The sequence below is a fragment of the Didymella exigua genome, assembly GCF_010094145.1.
Source record: "Didymella exigua CBS 183.55 unplaced genomic scaffold M421scaffold_38, whole genome shotgun sequence".
Taxonomy (NCBI): domain Eukaryota; kingdom Fungi; phylum Ascomycota; class Dothideomycetes; order Pleosporales; family Didymellaceae; genus Didymella; species Didymella exigua.
In genome coordinates, this window is record NW_022984812.1 from 128,384 (window position 1) to 143,943 (window position 15,560).

The following is a 15,560-nucleotide window of genomic DNA, read 5'->3' on the forward strand; positions in this document are numbered from 1 at the left end:
GCGCAGGGATCCGCCTGCTCGCGCGGTCTGGTACTGGTATACAGTGACATACTATACATGCGCGAGTCTAGACCCTCCTTCTATATTCCGTACATGTGTGGTGTCCAGACAGACTCCGACCCAATGCTACCCGCACCGCAACGCCGATTTAATGCTCCTTGTACAGTGCGACCGATTCCGTTCGCCCCCTACGGCTCTGGGTCCTTGGGCTTCGCGCCGAACTCGGCTGCGAGCCACGTCTCCCACGCTTCTTTGGTGGCGGTGGCATCAGGCTCGACCGCGATGGGCTTGCTTGCCGTCGCAGCCAGCCAGTCGTGCGCATCCGGATCGCGGGGCCGCTCTCCAAACTCAGCTTCCACCCACGAGGCCCACGTCTCGGTGCGATCCTGAGCTTGCTGCTCCGAGACCTCGACCTCGACGGGCGCGCTGTCGTCCCAGTCGCGCAGGTTGTCGATGGGCATGCTGTCGTCACCCTCGACGACGGGCGCGCCGTACATCAGGTCGTCGATGCTGAAGTCCGGGGTCACGCCGGGGTCGGCTTCTTTCAGGTCCTTGACGAAGCTGGACACGGCGATGAGCAGGTTGTCTGCGGCCCAGGCCGGTGCCAGATTCTCCCGCTTGGCCTGCGCCCAGCGCGTTGTGCGCAGCGCGCGACTGAGGATCTCGTGGCGGTCGAAGCCTCTGCTCGCTACCTCGGCGAGGAGCTGGTTAAAGGCGCTGGTGTTCCCCGTGACGGAGCACAGGCTGAGCATGAACTCGTATGCCTTGGCCATGTCCCGCGGCATGGCCAGGTCTTTGATACTGTTGATCTCGTCCCAGATGTACAGGCCGCCCTGCCAGTCGGCGCGGCGGACGCAGTCGCCCAGCAGGCGCGTGAGACTGGCCAGATCGAGACCCCATCCGTCAGCTTTCATCTCGTAGTAGACGTCGAGCGCACGCTCGAAGCCGCCGAACTTCATCACGCCGCCAATCAGGGCGCCGAACACCATGGGCGTGGGATACACTTTCTGGTAGACCTTGTTAGCACTCTTGCGGATCAGACGACCCTGGCCGGCTTCATTTATGGTGACGTCCGGGTCGGCAAGCATCAATGCATCGCCAACGCCGCGCATCCAGGCGACAAATCGGGCGAAACCGTCCGGTCGTCGTTCGGAAATGTAGTGGCCGAGAATGTAGCGTAGTGTGATCTCGTTTGGCCGTATCTTGGACCCGTGGAAGGCGAGTATAACGTCGTCAACCATCTCCGGACATCGCCATCTCTTGAAGCCAGCGATGAGGATGTTGAATGTCTGAACATCCGGCGGAGCTGAAGAGACGAAAAGGTTGTGGCAAATCTTGGCGACTGCGACCGCAGCTTCCTTCTCGTTCTTTTTGTTCCTGGAGTCGTGACGCAGCAGCTCTTTCAGACCGCTATTCAACCGCTGGCTGGTCTCGTAGAAATGGCCATCAGGGTCCTGGTGGTACTGCGGAACCCCGGGCTGGTCTGGACAGATCTGCGCCTGCAATGCGTCGTCGAGCTCAGTGTCCACAGGGGTGAGATGCAGCCGTACAATGTTCGCAAGTATCTCCTTCCGTGCACTCCTGGCTTGTGCGCCGTCGAGAGAGGCCACTGTCTCAATCTGCGGAGCTACTTCCCCCCGCGCCCACCCGGGCACGCTGACACGTCTTAGAAGTGAGTATATGAGGACTGCAGTGCACAGCTCTTGCATAGCGAGCTTCTTCCATGTGTGTCGTCTCCGCAAAGATGCCATCCTGGCCGTATCCACGGCCCACAGCGACTGCGGCGGCAGGTTGTATGGCTTCATTTTGTGTCCTGTATTGGCCGGCCACTGGAGCTGCTGCATGCCCGGAGACCGTGAGTCCCATCGCAGCTCTTCCCATACTCCATCTGGGTCGTCGTAGGCGCGTGAATGCATCCTGTGCGATAGCCTCTGATCATCTGCTAGATCCATGCCCGCGACTTGCGTGACTCGAGTCCAGTCAAGATCCCGGGGCAGTCGCTCCAGAGGGACATGATCAATCGACTCGAAGCCTCCCGTTCCATGCCCGCTGACCTTCAATGGGGAGTCGAGCGGACGCTCAAGGGCCTCCTTTAACGAATCGACCGCCTCCTCCCACAGCTGCCGACTTGGTCTGGCGCGCGCATCGATGGCGATCCCGGCGGCGGGGACGGTGGGTTGTATCCGTGCTTGCGTCCGGAGGGTGTTGCTCGCGCCACTGTGCACCGTTCGACTGCCGCAGACAATGCATCGACAGGATCCCGGGGTCTGCGCTGCCCGGGACCAGAGAGCCAGCATTGCTACCAGGGCATGCTGCACCGTGTGCGGAGCGGCGGCGATGCGAATCGCGGGGCGTGGGGCGATTCGACGCACTTTGGGGGACGAGAATGGAGGGCAGGGGTTGCGGAGACTACAGTTGCCCTCTGAGCAGCTTCGATCGAGAAAATCGGCGTCTGTAGTGGTGCAATCCAACTTTGGTGAACTCGTCAAAGATCATCGTCTGATCGGAGACTGCTCAGCAAACGCCGACCAGTTAGTCTTGGCATTCGGCAGGAATGTGTTTAGATATTCAGGGAGTAGACTCAAAGGAACACGTCTTGAAAGTGAAGAAAGTGTCATGCTCGATGATATTCCTGCCTTGTTGTGCTTTGTATCATTCAAGATTCGCCATTTTGGCTTCAAACTTCCTGTGCAACCTCTGAATCCAGAACGCCGCGCTGCAGTAATCTTACAATCATAGGATATCCACATCATCCGCCGGATCCACAAACGGAAACTGTCCACTCTCAATCGCCGCTATCCGATCAAGCTCAGCCTGGTACTCCTTCCTCAGCGTATCGAGCGTAACAATCTGCCGCTTGAGTAGCTTCTTTGCCTTCCCCAGTCCCCATTGTGGCGGCGCTGTCTCATCGATCTTTTGCTCGGTGAGGATGTATGCGTCCTCTTTGGCGACGGAGGAGAGCGTGTTGATGATCATGAGGTACGATTGGATCAGCGAGTCGTTTGCAGGATCCTGGAATTTCGATGACGTTGTCTTGAGGCGCTGCAGTCGTTCGTAGAGGATCGACGCTGCGCCGCGGAAGTTGTTGCGCGAGATACGGAAGGAGTAGAGGATCTGGTGGTATGGAGGTCCGGATCCTACGTTCAGTATTTTGTGGCACAGTGATGATAGGATGGTGTCGACGTCGTCCGCAAGACCCACAAAAGGGAACATCAGGAGCGTCGCAGCTTGCGACTGTCCGACCATGGATATGATTAGGGTCTGAAGGGACGAGTGTTTCCTAGTAGATCGATTAGTCTTGTAGAACGGACCCTGGCAATTCTCTACTTACAAAGCCGCATCACTATGCCGCGTCATTGCCGTGTAGGCTTCTTGGAACCTGGCTGTTTGTATCGATGCAGAGAACAAGCGTTGAAGGAGCTCGGTTTTTGTCTCTTGATCTTCCCGACCTGTCAATGATCGAAGCCCAAGCTGTGCAAACTCAGCAACGTATGAGTAAGCCTTCACTTTCTCAAACAAGCCCACAACATGGCTGTAGTACTTGGCAAGACCTTCGGAAAAGAGATTGCGATCGGTCTCGGATACGAGACCTACAGAGTCGACATCTTCGACGCTAAACATGCCCAGAGCTGCGGATGTTAGCATTTTGACCTTCAGAGGGTCGCTTTGCGATCTCACCGAGTGTGTATGCCACCTTCTGGAAGTAGACGGAGGCAAGTGCATTCTCGCCGAGAGCAACATGTAGTCGGGCCTTCAAGTAGGTAGCCCAGTTGCCATCGGTGAGGAACTTCGCAAAGTCCAGTGCGAGGTCATACTCCTTCTGATAGAGCAGGATGCCCATGTTGTCCTCAACGACAGAGTCATACATGTACTCGTCCTTGAACATTGAAGCCACCCAGGCGCGGCCCCAGTACGTCAGCTGACGAGCCCTTAGGCCTTTTGGCATCGGAAGATCAAAGAATCGGATGCCATAGATGCCTTCCATTACTGTCTGCGTGATGGGTAGCTTCTTCCCTGTCTTGAGGTTCTCGCTCAGTGTTCGGTTCACAGCCTCAGAGGCAGGCCCTGTGGAGGTCTGGTGAGACCAGACTGTGCGGGCTAGCCATGATACTGTCATGTAGTCCCTGAATTTTAGCGCCAACTCAACAAAGACTTCGGTCGCGTCGAAGCCTTCCGGCGGATCCCCCTCGAGCTCGACAAACATGACCAGCAAGAGTACCAGCAGATCGAGTACCGCATGGTAGTCCCGCTCTAATGTCTCCTGTGAGACACGCAGCAATGCATTCAACCCGAAGCGTGCGAGCTGTTTGCGGTTGTTCGGTCGACCTTCCTCGTCGAAGGGCAGTATGCGGATGGCCTGCAAGAACGTCTCGCTGCTGAGGTCCTTGATCTCTGTCCCGAGCTCATCTACAATAAGAGCCAGATCCTCTTCCGACACATGTTGCACGAGCTCGCTTTGTGACTCAATCAGTTCCATGCGATCAATGACTGTGAGCGATCGGCTTTGAAGTGCATCGGCTTCGAGCTGGCGTTCGACCCCACGCTGTACAAACGAAGGTAGCCTTTGTCGGAATGAGGAGGCTGCGTTCAAGAGACGGGCCACATCAGGCGTCGACTTGTCCAAAGCCCTGGCGAGAGGACCCCTCAGAGGTTGCGTGCTGGTCAATGCCGCTGCGTTGAGCGTCGTAAGCTCGAGCTCGCTGCAAACGCGGATGGCCGAAACGTAATCGCTGAGCACCAGCCATGGCGCAGACATCTCAGCGTCGTAGACAAGCGATAGCGACTCGCCCCTTCTCTTGTGTAGGTCCTTGACCAAGCCGTAGAACGCCTGCCATTGCGCCGAGACTGCATCTTCAAAATCATCTACATCGCGGGTACTATTGGGTGCTTTGGCTGCAAGCATTGATACTGTTGAGCATATGCGCTCCTTCAGAGACCCCGTGCTTACCGCCCTGCTTGGTCGCTTTCTATCAATGCCTCGAGCAAAGATGTTCAGAGCTGTTTCCAAAGTGGCGGTCGTGAATCGTCCGGGGTAGAAAAGAAAATCAAGCCATTGCCCAGAGGTGTCAACATCATCGTTGGCGGTGTCTTGTTGATCTGGGAAGGTGGGGCTGCGCTTCAGTCCTTCCACCGTCAATGGCCCAGCGTCAACCGAGACCCACTCGTGCTTCCAGACCCTCTCCAAGCTATCAGGCTCGTCGTGAAGGTCGAACTTCAGCGAATAGACTCTGCTGCTGGGTCCAGATCTAGCACGAATCCACAGTTCTGTGCCCCTCCACGTTCCAGCTGGTCCAGGGATGACGTGGAACTCTTCCATAGACCACACCGTTGTGTTCATGAGTTCGTCGACCGGCGGTACGAACTCGACAAGCGGTTGAACGTCGACGATGCCGTTGTGCAGATCATCTCCATCTCGTACGCCCCAGAATCTGAACTGGTGCTGCTTGGGGGAGTATGTGACGATGTGGTAGTTCGCGCCCTCAACACCGCCTGGAATGTCCAGAACAGCCATGAGCTTCGCTTGCGATGACCCAATGAAGTACGAGCCATTGCCATTGGCATGCCCGTTTGCGTTCGTCCTCTCTAATGCGCCTGACTGCCCAAGCAGATCAGTCTGCGCGCCAGGCTTTCCTGAGGCTACGTTCCAGGCTCGTAGTGTGTGATCCAGAGAAACCGAGAGAATGTGCTGCTTGTCTGGCGACAGCGCTACAGCTGCGGCTGCAGAGGCAGCGAAGTCTGCACTGTCGAACCTGACCGTGGGCTGCGTCTTCCACGACAGAAGTCCACGAACCGACCAGTTGCTGTTCTGGTACCGCGAGCCCTCCCACACTTTGTTGTCCCTGTCCCATAGCAGACGGCAGATCGCGCCATCGTCCAGCGATACGAGCAGATCATCCACGGCCAAGCTTTCGAGCCTGTAAGGAATACGACCGCTGAACAGGACGGGCTCTGACGTCTTGCACCAGTTCTCAATCTCCTGCTCTGAGGCTGCGGGGCTCGTGAAGAAATCGCGGTGGAGGGTGATGGTGTAGAGCTCGTTTGCGGTGGTGATCGCGAACACGGTCAGCGCATCGCGGTCGACGGGCTCGGCGAATGCGACACAGAACGGACGAATCGGTGATGGGAACTTGAGCAGAAGCGTGAGGTTGGCCTCGAGGTTGTGGCTCGAGTCGTGGTCTAGGTCGGCGGCCTGAATCTCGAGAATGTTCCTGTTGTTCAGGACGCGCCAAAGAAAAGTTCGCGGGTATTCATGGTGTTTTCGAAAGAACAATGAACCATCAGTGGCTAGGTTGCGGCGCATGAACGACTCTTCGTCCTGGTCGGCATACTGCTCTGTGATGACAGTGCGCTTTGCAGTGGCGCGTGTACCAAAGGTTGAATTGGTGTGCGCCGGGAGTGTGAAAGAGACGGTCGACCCGGGAAAGGCGGGCTCAATATTCAGTCGCGCCTCTTTGTAGAGACACGCGCCTCCACTTTTTACCATCCTGCTCGCATACGAAAGTGTCGTGGGCTATGCGCGCAAGCGGTCGAGGTTGTGCGTGGTGGGGCTGCGGTGGACGCGGAGGTGCAGCTCCAAGCAAACAAAAGATGCGCTTCACCGAAGCCGTCGCACGGACGCGACGCTAGCTCACATTTATGCCGTCACTCACTTGAGGTCCTCGCTTAATGTACCTCAGTAGTAGCAAAAGCCTGGACCTATCCCGATCAAGATCAAGACCATTGCATAGGCTACGTGGATATATCCAGGCTTGGGTTGAGACTTTGGAGGCTGCATCTAGGCTGTGTGGAAAGGTTGCGATTGAGATGGTACAAAATTAGCCATAGCTGACAGGGTGTGGGTAGTCTTCTGCAGGCTGGACATGACCAGGGTATTGGCAACACGGGGCCAGTCCTCACAGATAAGCTTTGACGATTGAAAACATTATGCTTGAAGTACGTAAAGGGTTCTGAACCATAACAGCTCGCTGAGTCGAAAAAAACGCCGCCCAATGCTGCAGTACACTTCTAAGAGAGATGGCCCACGATGTCGCGATCACCTATTGGCTCTCTCCTCGAGATCCTTCTCCTTCGGGTCGCCGATGCCGTCCTCGTTAATGGCAAACAGACAGTCGCTCTCAGGCAAGCAGGGACTGTCGTAGATCTTGCACACTCGCGTCTCTCCCCTACCCTTCCTCAAGCTGAGGCGCGTTGTACTCGCGTGAGCAATGATGTTGCCTCCGATAGGCTTCTTGGGATCTGGGTTAAACATGGCACTTGGTCCACCGTCTACTTGCGCGACGACTTGGTTTGTGATGACGACAGCAATACCGAACTCGTCTGCGAGACGTTGCAACATGCGCATGAACTTGGCCAGATGGGTCTGTCGACTCGAGAGCTCTCCACGTCCGGAGAAATCTGTTCGGTACAGCGACGTCGCTGAGTCGACGATAAGCAAGGAGAATCGTGTCTCGGTCATCATCTGCGCAGCCTGATTAAGCAGCTCGAGCTGATGATCGGAGTTGTAGGCTCGCGCATAAGCCACGTTATCTAAGACCTCCTCTCCAGAGAGACCGAATCGCGTAGCCACTGCCAGACAACGAACGGGACGAAACGTGCCTTCAGTATCGATGTAAAGACATTTGCCTTCGCCACCACCCATGTCGAAAGGCAGTTGGCATGTTACCGCCAAGGTATGGCAGATCTGACTCTTTCCCGTCCTAAACTCACCGAAGATCTCTGTGATAGAGCCCGTCTCGATACCGCCAGCTAGCAAGGTGTCCAGCTGTTTCGATCCGGTCGTAATCGAGATGAGCTCACTTCGCCGTTGGTGCATCTCTGTCGCCGTTGTGAAGCCCATAGGTACCAATTTGGATGCCTCTGCTAGCAGCTTCGATGCCTTTTGTTCTGAGATTCCCTTGATCTGCTCCAGCGCTCGTCGAGGTCTGCCTCATATCAGCTGCGGGGTCAGTTCGTCGTGTGTAATTCGACTTACGTATATGCAATTGCCTCGACAGTGTTGAAGCCACCTTCCACAACTAATTTGATGTCACGTGCGGTAAGGCCGTTTACGCCCTTCGAAGCTGTTAGCCAGTACGCGTGCATTGGATTAGGAGAGGCGTACCTCAAGTGCGGAGACGGGTGTGGGAGCACCAGGTCCTCCCATCTGGCTGTCTTCTTCGAACTGCTGCTCTTCGGTACTCATGTTGTCTGTATTTGTGCTTGCGAGAGGTTGTGGGTGGGCACGTAAGTGCGGAGGAGAGTGGAGGATGCAAAAACGCGAGCGGAGTCGCGTCAGTCGCCACATCTCGCCGCGGCGCGCTGTCACATGATCGATGACAAATCTGTCAAGGCTGCAACAGTTTCCCTTGAGGTCGTCCATAGGCTGAACATTCTGTTTCCAAGTTCTGTTGATTTTGATATCACAGCTTGTCACACGAGATTGTTTGCAGATAAAAGCAGTTGCATGCTTCGTAGGTCAAAATGTGCGTGTTCAACATGTGCTTTCATGTATTGTGGTGGTATCTTATCATCAATCATCAAATCCCCGCTACTCGTCATCGCCAAAGAAAACCTTGACCGGCAACCAAGAGTCGCCGCAGACCTTGAAGCGCTCGGGCAGCGAGTCAATCACCTTGACCTCGTCTGCTGTAAGCTCCCAGCCGTCAAGCTCGAAGTTGGCCTGAATACGCTGCGCAGAGACCGACTTGGGAATCACGCTGGACCCGCGCTGAAGACCCCAGACAAGTAGCACTTGCTGAACGGTCTTGCCCTTCTTCTCGGCGAGCTTCTTGAGCTCCTCGTTCTTGTACAGCGGCGAGTCGGTGGAACCCAGGCAGGAGTAGGCGGTGGCGTGGATGCCCTTCTGCTTGAGGTAGTCGAGGAGCTTAGGGCTGTTGCATGTAAGTCTGAGGGTTGCCAGAAGTTGCGTCTGAACTTACGAAGGGTTGTTGGGGTGCAGCTCAACCTGATTAACGGCCGGTGTGGTCTTGAAGCGCGAGTCGGCGAAGAGCTTCTCGAGGTTCTTGATGGCGAAGTTGGAAACGCCGATGTTCTTGACGCGGCCGGACTCGGGGAGCTTCTGAAGCTCGGCCCAAGTATCGCGGAAGTCCCAGTCGGGGTAGTGCTTGCTCAGGTCCTCGGGGTCGGTCGACGAGGGCCAGTGCTGGCCAAAAGTCAGTACGAGATTAGTAGAGAATGTGAGAAGCGGCGCTCACCATGAGGTACAGGTCAACGTAGTCGAGGCCAAGGCTCTTCAGCGAGCTGGTGATGCCGTCCTCGACGCGCTTGTGCCAGGGGTTGTCAAGCTTGGTCGTAACCCAGATGTCCTTACGGGGGACGCCGGAGTCCTTGATACCCTCGCCGACCTCCTTCTCGTTGCCGTAGGCAAGAGCAGTGTCGATGTGACGGTAGCCAGACTGGAGGGCAACCTTGACGGCCTCGCGGACCTCACCAGGCTTCGACTGCCATGTTCCAAGGCCAACGGCGGGGATCTTGGCGCCAGTGTTGAGCGTGAAGTGCTCCTTGGTCCAGTTCTTGGGTGCCATTCTTGTGAGTGTTCTGAGCATGTGATTGAGATTGGGGTATAAGGAAGAATGATTTACTTGTCGGAGAGTGAGAGGGGCAGTGTTATTATTCCAACAGCCAACCCGCCTGACGTCAACAGCATATTCGGTCAACGCGCCGAGGAGTACGCGACATATCCCACCGGGTATTCCGATGGCGTGAGCTTCCACCAATCATGGTGCAAGTAGCCCGCGGTGGGCTGCAGAGGTTGCATACGGCGCTCCGCTATCAGCCTCAAGGTGGAGGATAATTGGAGAACGGCAGACCGAGAGGGGCATCGTTTCCTCTCCGCGTGGGATGCAGGCGCTCACTCCACCAGAAGTTGCCGGGTGCGGGACGCATTTCTCTCTATCAGGAAGTCGGAACAGTCCTGCATGTATTTGAGAAGGGTTTCATGCTTCTTACGATCTCCAATGCCAACATTTTCAACACTAGAGGATAGCTGTCCATCTGTAGCAGAGTGAGATAGAGGGTCTGTATCAGGATACAGGTTCATGTGCATGTATGATCGACTCGTCAGTAGTTGGAGGTTCAATAAACACAGCTTGCAGCGACCGGACCGCAGAACACTGGTTTAACGAGACGCCGTAGATCGGATGGACGTCGAAGGGCCTTGGTGTTCTTTGGATGACATTGTGAAAGGTTGGTGGGGCTTAGTCAAAACGAGCTTGAGGTCGAGCGCCGAGGCCCGCTGCGTTTCGACCTTCACATCGCCGACCAAAAACACACGATTACGCAATATGTCCTCCGGCTTCGTATCTGGAGGCACGGCGGACGCGCCAATTGAACGCGACGACGAGTGGAAGCAAGCCCAGCGTGAAATCGAAGAGAAACGTAGAGGAAAAGAAGAATTGAGTAAGCAGAACGAAGGGAAGAGTCTCTTCGAGGTCCTGCAAGCAAACAAGGGTGATACAATACCACACAGTGCAATGAGATGCCCAGACTAACATGTCAGGTTGACGTAAGACGCTAAACAGGAAGCATTCGAACAAGCCGCACGCTATCAGCTACACGTTGCCCTCGATGATGACGAAGCCGACTACCTTGACGGCATCCGCGAGGCCAAGCGCAAAGAAGAAGCGAACGTGAAGAAGGAGACTCGCGAGCAGTTGGAGTTGTTTCGCAGACAACAAGAGGAGGCCGAGAGGAAGGCATTAGAGGAAGACAATGAGGGAGCGCCGAAGGAAGACCAAGTGCAATGGGCAGCGTCTGGCAGGAAGAGGAAGAAGGGCACCGAGTCAAGTCTCTTGAAGGGCGTCAAGCTGCGGAAGTCCAGCTCGGTGACGGATGAGAAAAAGACCGTCGACACAGCTGACGACAAAGAGAAGGCTACAGACGATGTATCGAACGCTTCTTGGGTGAAGCCTACTGCCTCGGCGAACGCCGCGTCGCCTCCGAACAAAGCTCCAGCGACTCTTTCTCTGGGCCTCGGCTACGCATCGTCAGATGAGGACGATTAAGCAGGCAGCACTGTCGAATCAACAACTGCGATACCCAAGCCTGTTTACAAAAGATGCGTCAAGGTCCGATTGGAAAGGTGCTTTGGAACAGCAGACACACTTCCGGTATCTGCGACACGCACACTATACACTTGACATGGAGTCTCTCAAGGCTACACCATCCACTCACGAGTAATCACCGACACAATCGCCACTTTACCTGTGGTCAATGGCACCAAGGCGGCGCGTCACTGATAGGTACAGAATTGAAGCAAAGAAAGGTGGGCAGGCCATCAATACATACGTTGTGCCGTGTAACATTATCTCTACCAGCATTAGGTATCACGTGTCATAATCCAACGACTATACAACAATCCACCAAAATAGACCATGTACCAAGAAAAGAAGCAGTGTATATCACCCCCCACCCAAATAAACCCAACACCACTCATCACCCGACTGACCTAGTACCAGCACTTTCCGTTCTTCTTGTCGCAGCCAGCCGTACAGGCCCAGGGGTCGGCGGAGCAGCGGCCGGTCGTCTTGCAGCAGCACTCGAGCTTGAGGCCGAAGCTGCTCTTGTAGCCGGCGCAAGTTTGGCCGTTCTTGCCGCCGCACTTGCCGTCCTGGGAGACGGACTTGATAGGCGTCGGCGTCGGGGTCGACGAGGTGGAGTGAGGGGTCGAGGTGGCGGGCTTGACCGAGGAGGCGAATGTGGTGGGGTGTTCGGTGTATGAGGTGGCGGAGGACGCTGTGGAGGTGGACTCCTCAGTGTGCTTAACGGTCGGGGAGGCGGCAGACGAGGATTTTTCGGTCGAGTAGTCATCCGCGTAGACGGAGCTAGTTTGACTGGGCTTTGTTGGTACAGAGCTCGAGGAAGAGCCGATGGAATAGATAGAGGAAACGGTGGTAGACTCGTGCTTGTCGGAAGCAGAGGACGTAACGTCTGGGTGAATAGAAGAAACGGTGCTGAAATGTTCTTCGTTCTTGGAGACTGAGGCAGGGGCAGAGGAGGAGCCGGAGGGGAAGATGGAAGAAGCTGTGCTGAACTCGTGCTTGTCCGAGGCAGAACTAGAGTCGGAGTGAATTGAAGAAATTGTGCTGGACTTATCGCCAGACTTATCGGTAGAGACTGGGGGTGTAGCCGACGAAGAGTGGACCGCAGTCAAAGTAACGGAAGGAGTATGTGCTGCTGAGGAAGAGGTGGAGTCGTCCTTGTTTGTGCTTGAAACGGGGGCCGACGACGAGAGCGCAGCCGAAGACGAGACAGAAGAACTTACAGAGCCGCAGTTACCCGCAAGGGGGTTGCAACCGGTTCCGCAGTGACCGGTGGAAGCACCGCAGTAACCGTACTGGGAGCAGCACTCAGACTTAGCACTATCATGAACGAAGCCGACACAGGTAAAGCCGGAGCTGCCACCGCAAGTACCGTCAATGGAAGGCGTCAGAACACCAGTAGGCTGAGGAGCAGAGGTCGAGGTAGCAGTTGGGACAGAGCTGGGGTTAGCGTTGGTGCCACAATTACCGAAGAGGGTGTTGCAGCTAGTTCCGCAGTGGTCGGTCTACATCGCCGTCAGTCAGGATTCCTGGGATTAGATGTTTGCATTACTTACAGACTTTCCGCAGTAGCCGTACTGAGAGCAGCAGTTGCCGAATTCAGAGCCGATGCAGATCTGGTTGTTGCCCTGGGTGCCGCAAGTACCATCAGTGGAGATAGTGCCGGTGGGGGTCGAGGTAGGGCCAGTGGAGGTGGAAGTAGTTGAGGAACCGGGGGTAGCGGGAGTAGAGTCGCGGTACCAGTTGGCCTCGGCCTCGCCCATGCACTCACCCATGGTGACACCCCTGAAGCCACGGGCCTGGAGTGTCTCGATCATGGTAACGGTCAGGTTGAGAGCGGTAAGCTCATGGATGTCGTGGGCAATGGCGAGCTTGCTCTGGGAGGCCGGGTTGGCGCCATTGACAGCGTTGCGGAAGTTGTTCTTAGCGGTCTCAATTTTGACGGGGGTGAGCTGGTTGTAGTCATCGGTATCCAAGTCAAAGTATGCAATGACGTAACCAAGCTTCTGAAGAACGCTCGGGCAAGTGCCCGTGCAGGACGAGTAAGGAGGGCGCATGTAGGTGGGATATTTGCCGATGATGTTGCGGATGGCCATCTCATTCTTGACCATCTGGTCGTAGACCTGAGCCTCGGTGATGGCAGAGAGGTCCTGGTGGGACCAAGTGTGAGAAGCGACCTGGTGACCCTCAGCGACCATGCGCTGTACGACACCGCTCCACTGCTCATCAATGGCACCCTTGCCGAGGTTGATACCGGTGACGAAGAAAGTAGCCTTGAAGCCCGCCGCAGCAAACTTGTTCAGGACCTCATCAGTGTAGATGTATGGACCGTCATCATAGGTAATGGCAACGGTTCCAGGGGTGCGGCAAGCATAGATGCCCGCACCACCGTAGGCAACACTGCCCTTCTGGGGGCGAGCATCGTTGCGAGTGCTGGCTCCAGCAGGGGTCTTGTTGGCATCACAAGCAGGGCCGAAGTTAAAAAGGCAGTCAGGAGCGTTGCAATGGTCCTTGGTGGTTCCACAGTATCCCTATCAATTAATTAGTACGCATCCAGAGCAAAGATCATGAGACTTGACATACGGCTCCAGAGCAGCAGTAGCCGGCAGCGCAGACAGCGTTGCCAAAACTGGGTCCGCAACGATTGTTGGCATCACCTCCCTGACGAGCCTGGAGGTGGTGGGGACCCTCCATAGCGGTGGCAGCGCGAGCGGCTCGAGGAGAAGGCATCCGGATCTTGATGTCGTTCGGTAGGCCAAAGAGCTTAGGGGCTCCCTGGATGCCGCCATGGGCAGCAACAAGTGAAGCCACCGAAGAGGCGGCGAAAACCTCGGAGAAACGCATTATGTATATGATATAACTCTTCTATTCCTTAAAAAATTGGAGGGTCCGAATAGCGAGTGTGGTAGTCGACTTCAATTAGGGATTAAATACAATGTTGCAAACGAATGACTGTCACTTGGGACGAGCAATTGACGCGCAGAACGAGTGAGCGTAGAGTCAACAGGCAGTCGCTAATACTTATACCGATGAAACGACATCAGGAGCGGCGAGGCGAGGCGTGGCGCACACGGTTCAAGCCATGGCCGTCCGCTAACTCGTAGTCAGCGTACCATATCAGCAGCCAAGATCGCCCGCCCGAAGAAAGCTCATGGGATACGAGGCCTCATAGCGGGGCTTCCGCCTGTTCGTTGTCCCCGGTGGATGCATTGTTACCTCGAGAATAAAGGATCTCCTGTTGCGTATTCGCTATTGACTGCGATCCTGCCTGCTCCATATGTCTCACTCAGCATATTGCATCATTTATATGGCCCTAATGGAGAATAATAGCGGAGGATTCCCGGGGTAACAAATCAAAAGGGGGATGTATCTCCCACCTGCCTCACAAGAGCCAAGACGTTAAGGCATGGCGGACTAAAAATATGAACTGGCGTCACCGCGTCGCGCAAAAGCCAAAGAGGTAAGATCGCCGCGCCTGCCAAGAGCGGATCAAGGCATCCCGCTAGCCAACGCGTTTGTGTTTTGCGTGCGATAGCGTATGTTAGCGTGAAGCCAACGTATGTCTTTGGTAACAAGCGACGCTTGAAAGCCGTCATTTGCGACCCGCCAGCGTGATTCGGCTCTCAGCCCGCGCGGGAGATGCACATTGGAACTGCAGACCCCTGACGGCTTACTATCGATATGGAGATAGGCTTGGTCGGCTGGAAGGTAACATCACAGTACGCCTCCTCAAGATCCCAGGCGCAGAGGATGCATGCATGCGAGATGGTCTGCGGGCCTCGGCGATGAAGTTGAGAACGACACCTGCCTGTGTTTGCGATTGCACCCATGTCGGGCTCCCTTGCATTGTATATGGGAGAGGACGTTTGAGGGAGCGAGAATCGAAGAGACCGGCATTTAGGGGCGGAACGGGCAAGCTCATGCTCTTGGCGTACCAAGGCCAAGCTAAACCATGCGGAGATGAAGGTCAATAGGGGTCGCTAGGGCTGCATCGCTTTGAAAACCTGACTATATACAGCGATGCCAACAAGCCGGCGTTTGAGCACTCGCTTGATCCTAGCATCGAATTATGTCTGTCCTGAGGTGGAAGTGCAATCAACAAATTGCCATCAGCAGAACGATCGATGCTTAAAAGACGGACAGGCTGGTTTTCAAAGCGCGCCCGATGTGGCTCCACTGTAATACGCTGGAGCCTGCAACTGCTGTGCAAGCGGCAATCCCCAAGACTTCAGAAAGGGGAGTGCGGTGACAATATCAAGGCACGTATTATTGAGCACACAAGAGCCGCCGCGTTGAAATTCTAGAAGTAAATTTGCACAGAAGTAGTGCAACGCTCGCGGGGCGCGGAAATCAGCAACCTAAAAGCCTCAAAATAAGGTTCGTGCTTGAATCGCGCATGCGTTCACTCTGGTCACTTTGGCCCAGAGAGAATCGCGGGATATACGCGTCTGGAACATCTGCCGTTTTCTGCATCCTGATCGAGGTCGCAGAAAAGCTCAGAAAAGCTCAGAAAAGACACAA

At 55.5% G+C, this 15,560-nt stretch overlaps 5 protein-coding genes across 5 annotated transcripts; 1 reads left to right on the forward strand and 4 right to left on the reverse strand.

The window, feature by feature from the left end:
• Nucleotides 1-320: 320 nt before the first annotated feature.
• On the reverse strand, nt 321-2,297 carry M421DRAFT_18430 (uncharacterized protein; the record flags this gene model as incomplete). The annotated part of the gene is made up of 1 exon (XM_033587922.1): nt 321-2,297. A coding segment is annotated over one exon (1,977 nt), but the record flags the coding sequence as incomplete, so codon positions are not given.
• Nucleotides 2,298-2,733: 436 nt separating this feature from the next.
• On the reverse strand, nt 2,734-6,484 carry M421DRAFT_72499 (uncharacterized protein; the record flags this gene model as incomplete). Its single annotated transcript, XM_033596890.1, has 3 exons — nt 2,734-3,280; nt 3,332-3,629; nt 3,679-6,484. The coding sequence occupies 3 exons, from the start codon at nt 6,482-6,484 to the stop codon at nt 2,734-2,736; spliced, it is 3,651 nt and encodes a 1,216-aa protein (XP_033444708.1).
• A 2,043-nt stretch (nt 6,485-8,527) lies between these two features.
• On the reverse strand, nt 8,528-9,524 carry M421DRAFT_8762 (Aldo/keto reductase; the record flags this gene model as incomplete). The annotated part of the gene is made up of 3 exons (XM_033597607.1): nt 8,528-8,870; nt 8,919-9,142; nt 9,195-9,524. The coding sequence occupies 3 exons, from the start codon at nt 9,522-9,524 to the stop codon at nt 8,528-8,530; spliced, it is 897 nt and encodes a 298-aa protein (XP_033444709.1).
• Nucleotides 9,525-10,283: 759 nt separating this feature from the next.
• Nucleotides 10,284-11,003, forward strand: M421DRAFT_103781 (uncharacterized protein; the record flags this gene model as incomplete). Its single annotated transcript, XM_033586940.1, has 2 exons — nt 10,284-10,449; nt 10,510-11,003. 2 exons carry the CDS (start codon nt 10,284-10,286, stop codon nt 11,001-11,003), a joined length of 660 nt encoding a protein of 219 aa, XP_033444710.1.
• Nucleotides 11,004-11,446: 443 nt separating this feature from the next.
• Nucleotides 11,447-13,883, reverse strand: M421DRAFT_103782 (carbohydrate esterase family 4 protein; the record flags this gene model as incomplete). Its single annotated transcript, XM_033586941.1, has 3 exons — nt 11,447-12,544; nt 12,596-13,570; nt 13,623-13,883. 3 exons carry the CDS (start codon nt 13,881-13,883, stop codon nt 11,447-11,449), a joined length of 2,334 nt encoding a protein of 777 aa, XP_033444711.1.
• Between the last annotated feature and the right edge of the window lie 1,677 nt (nt 13,884-15,560).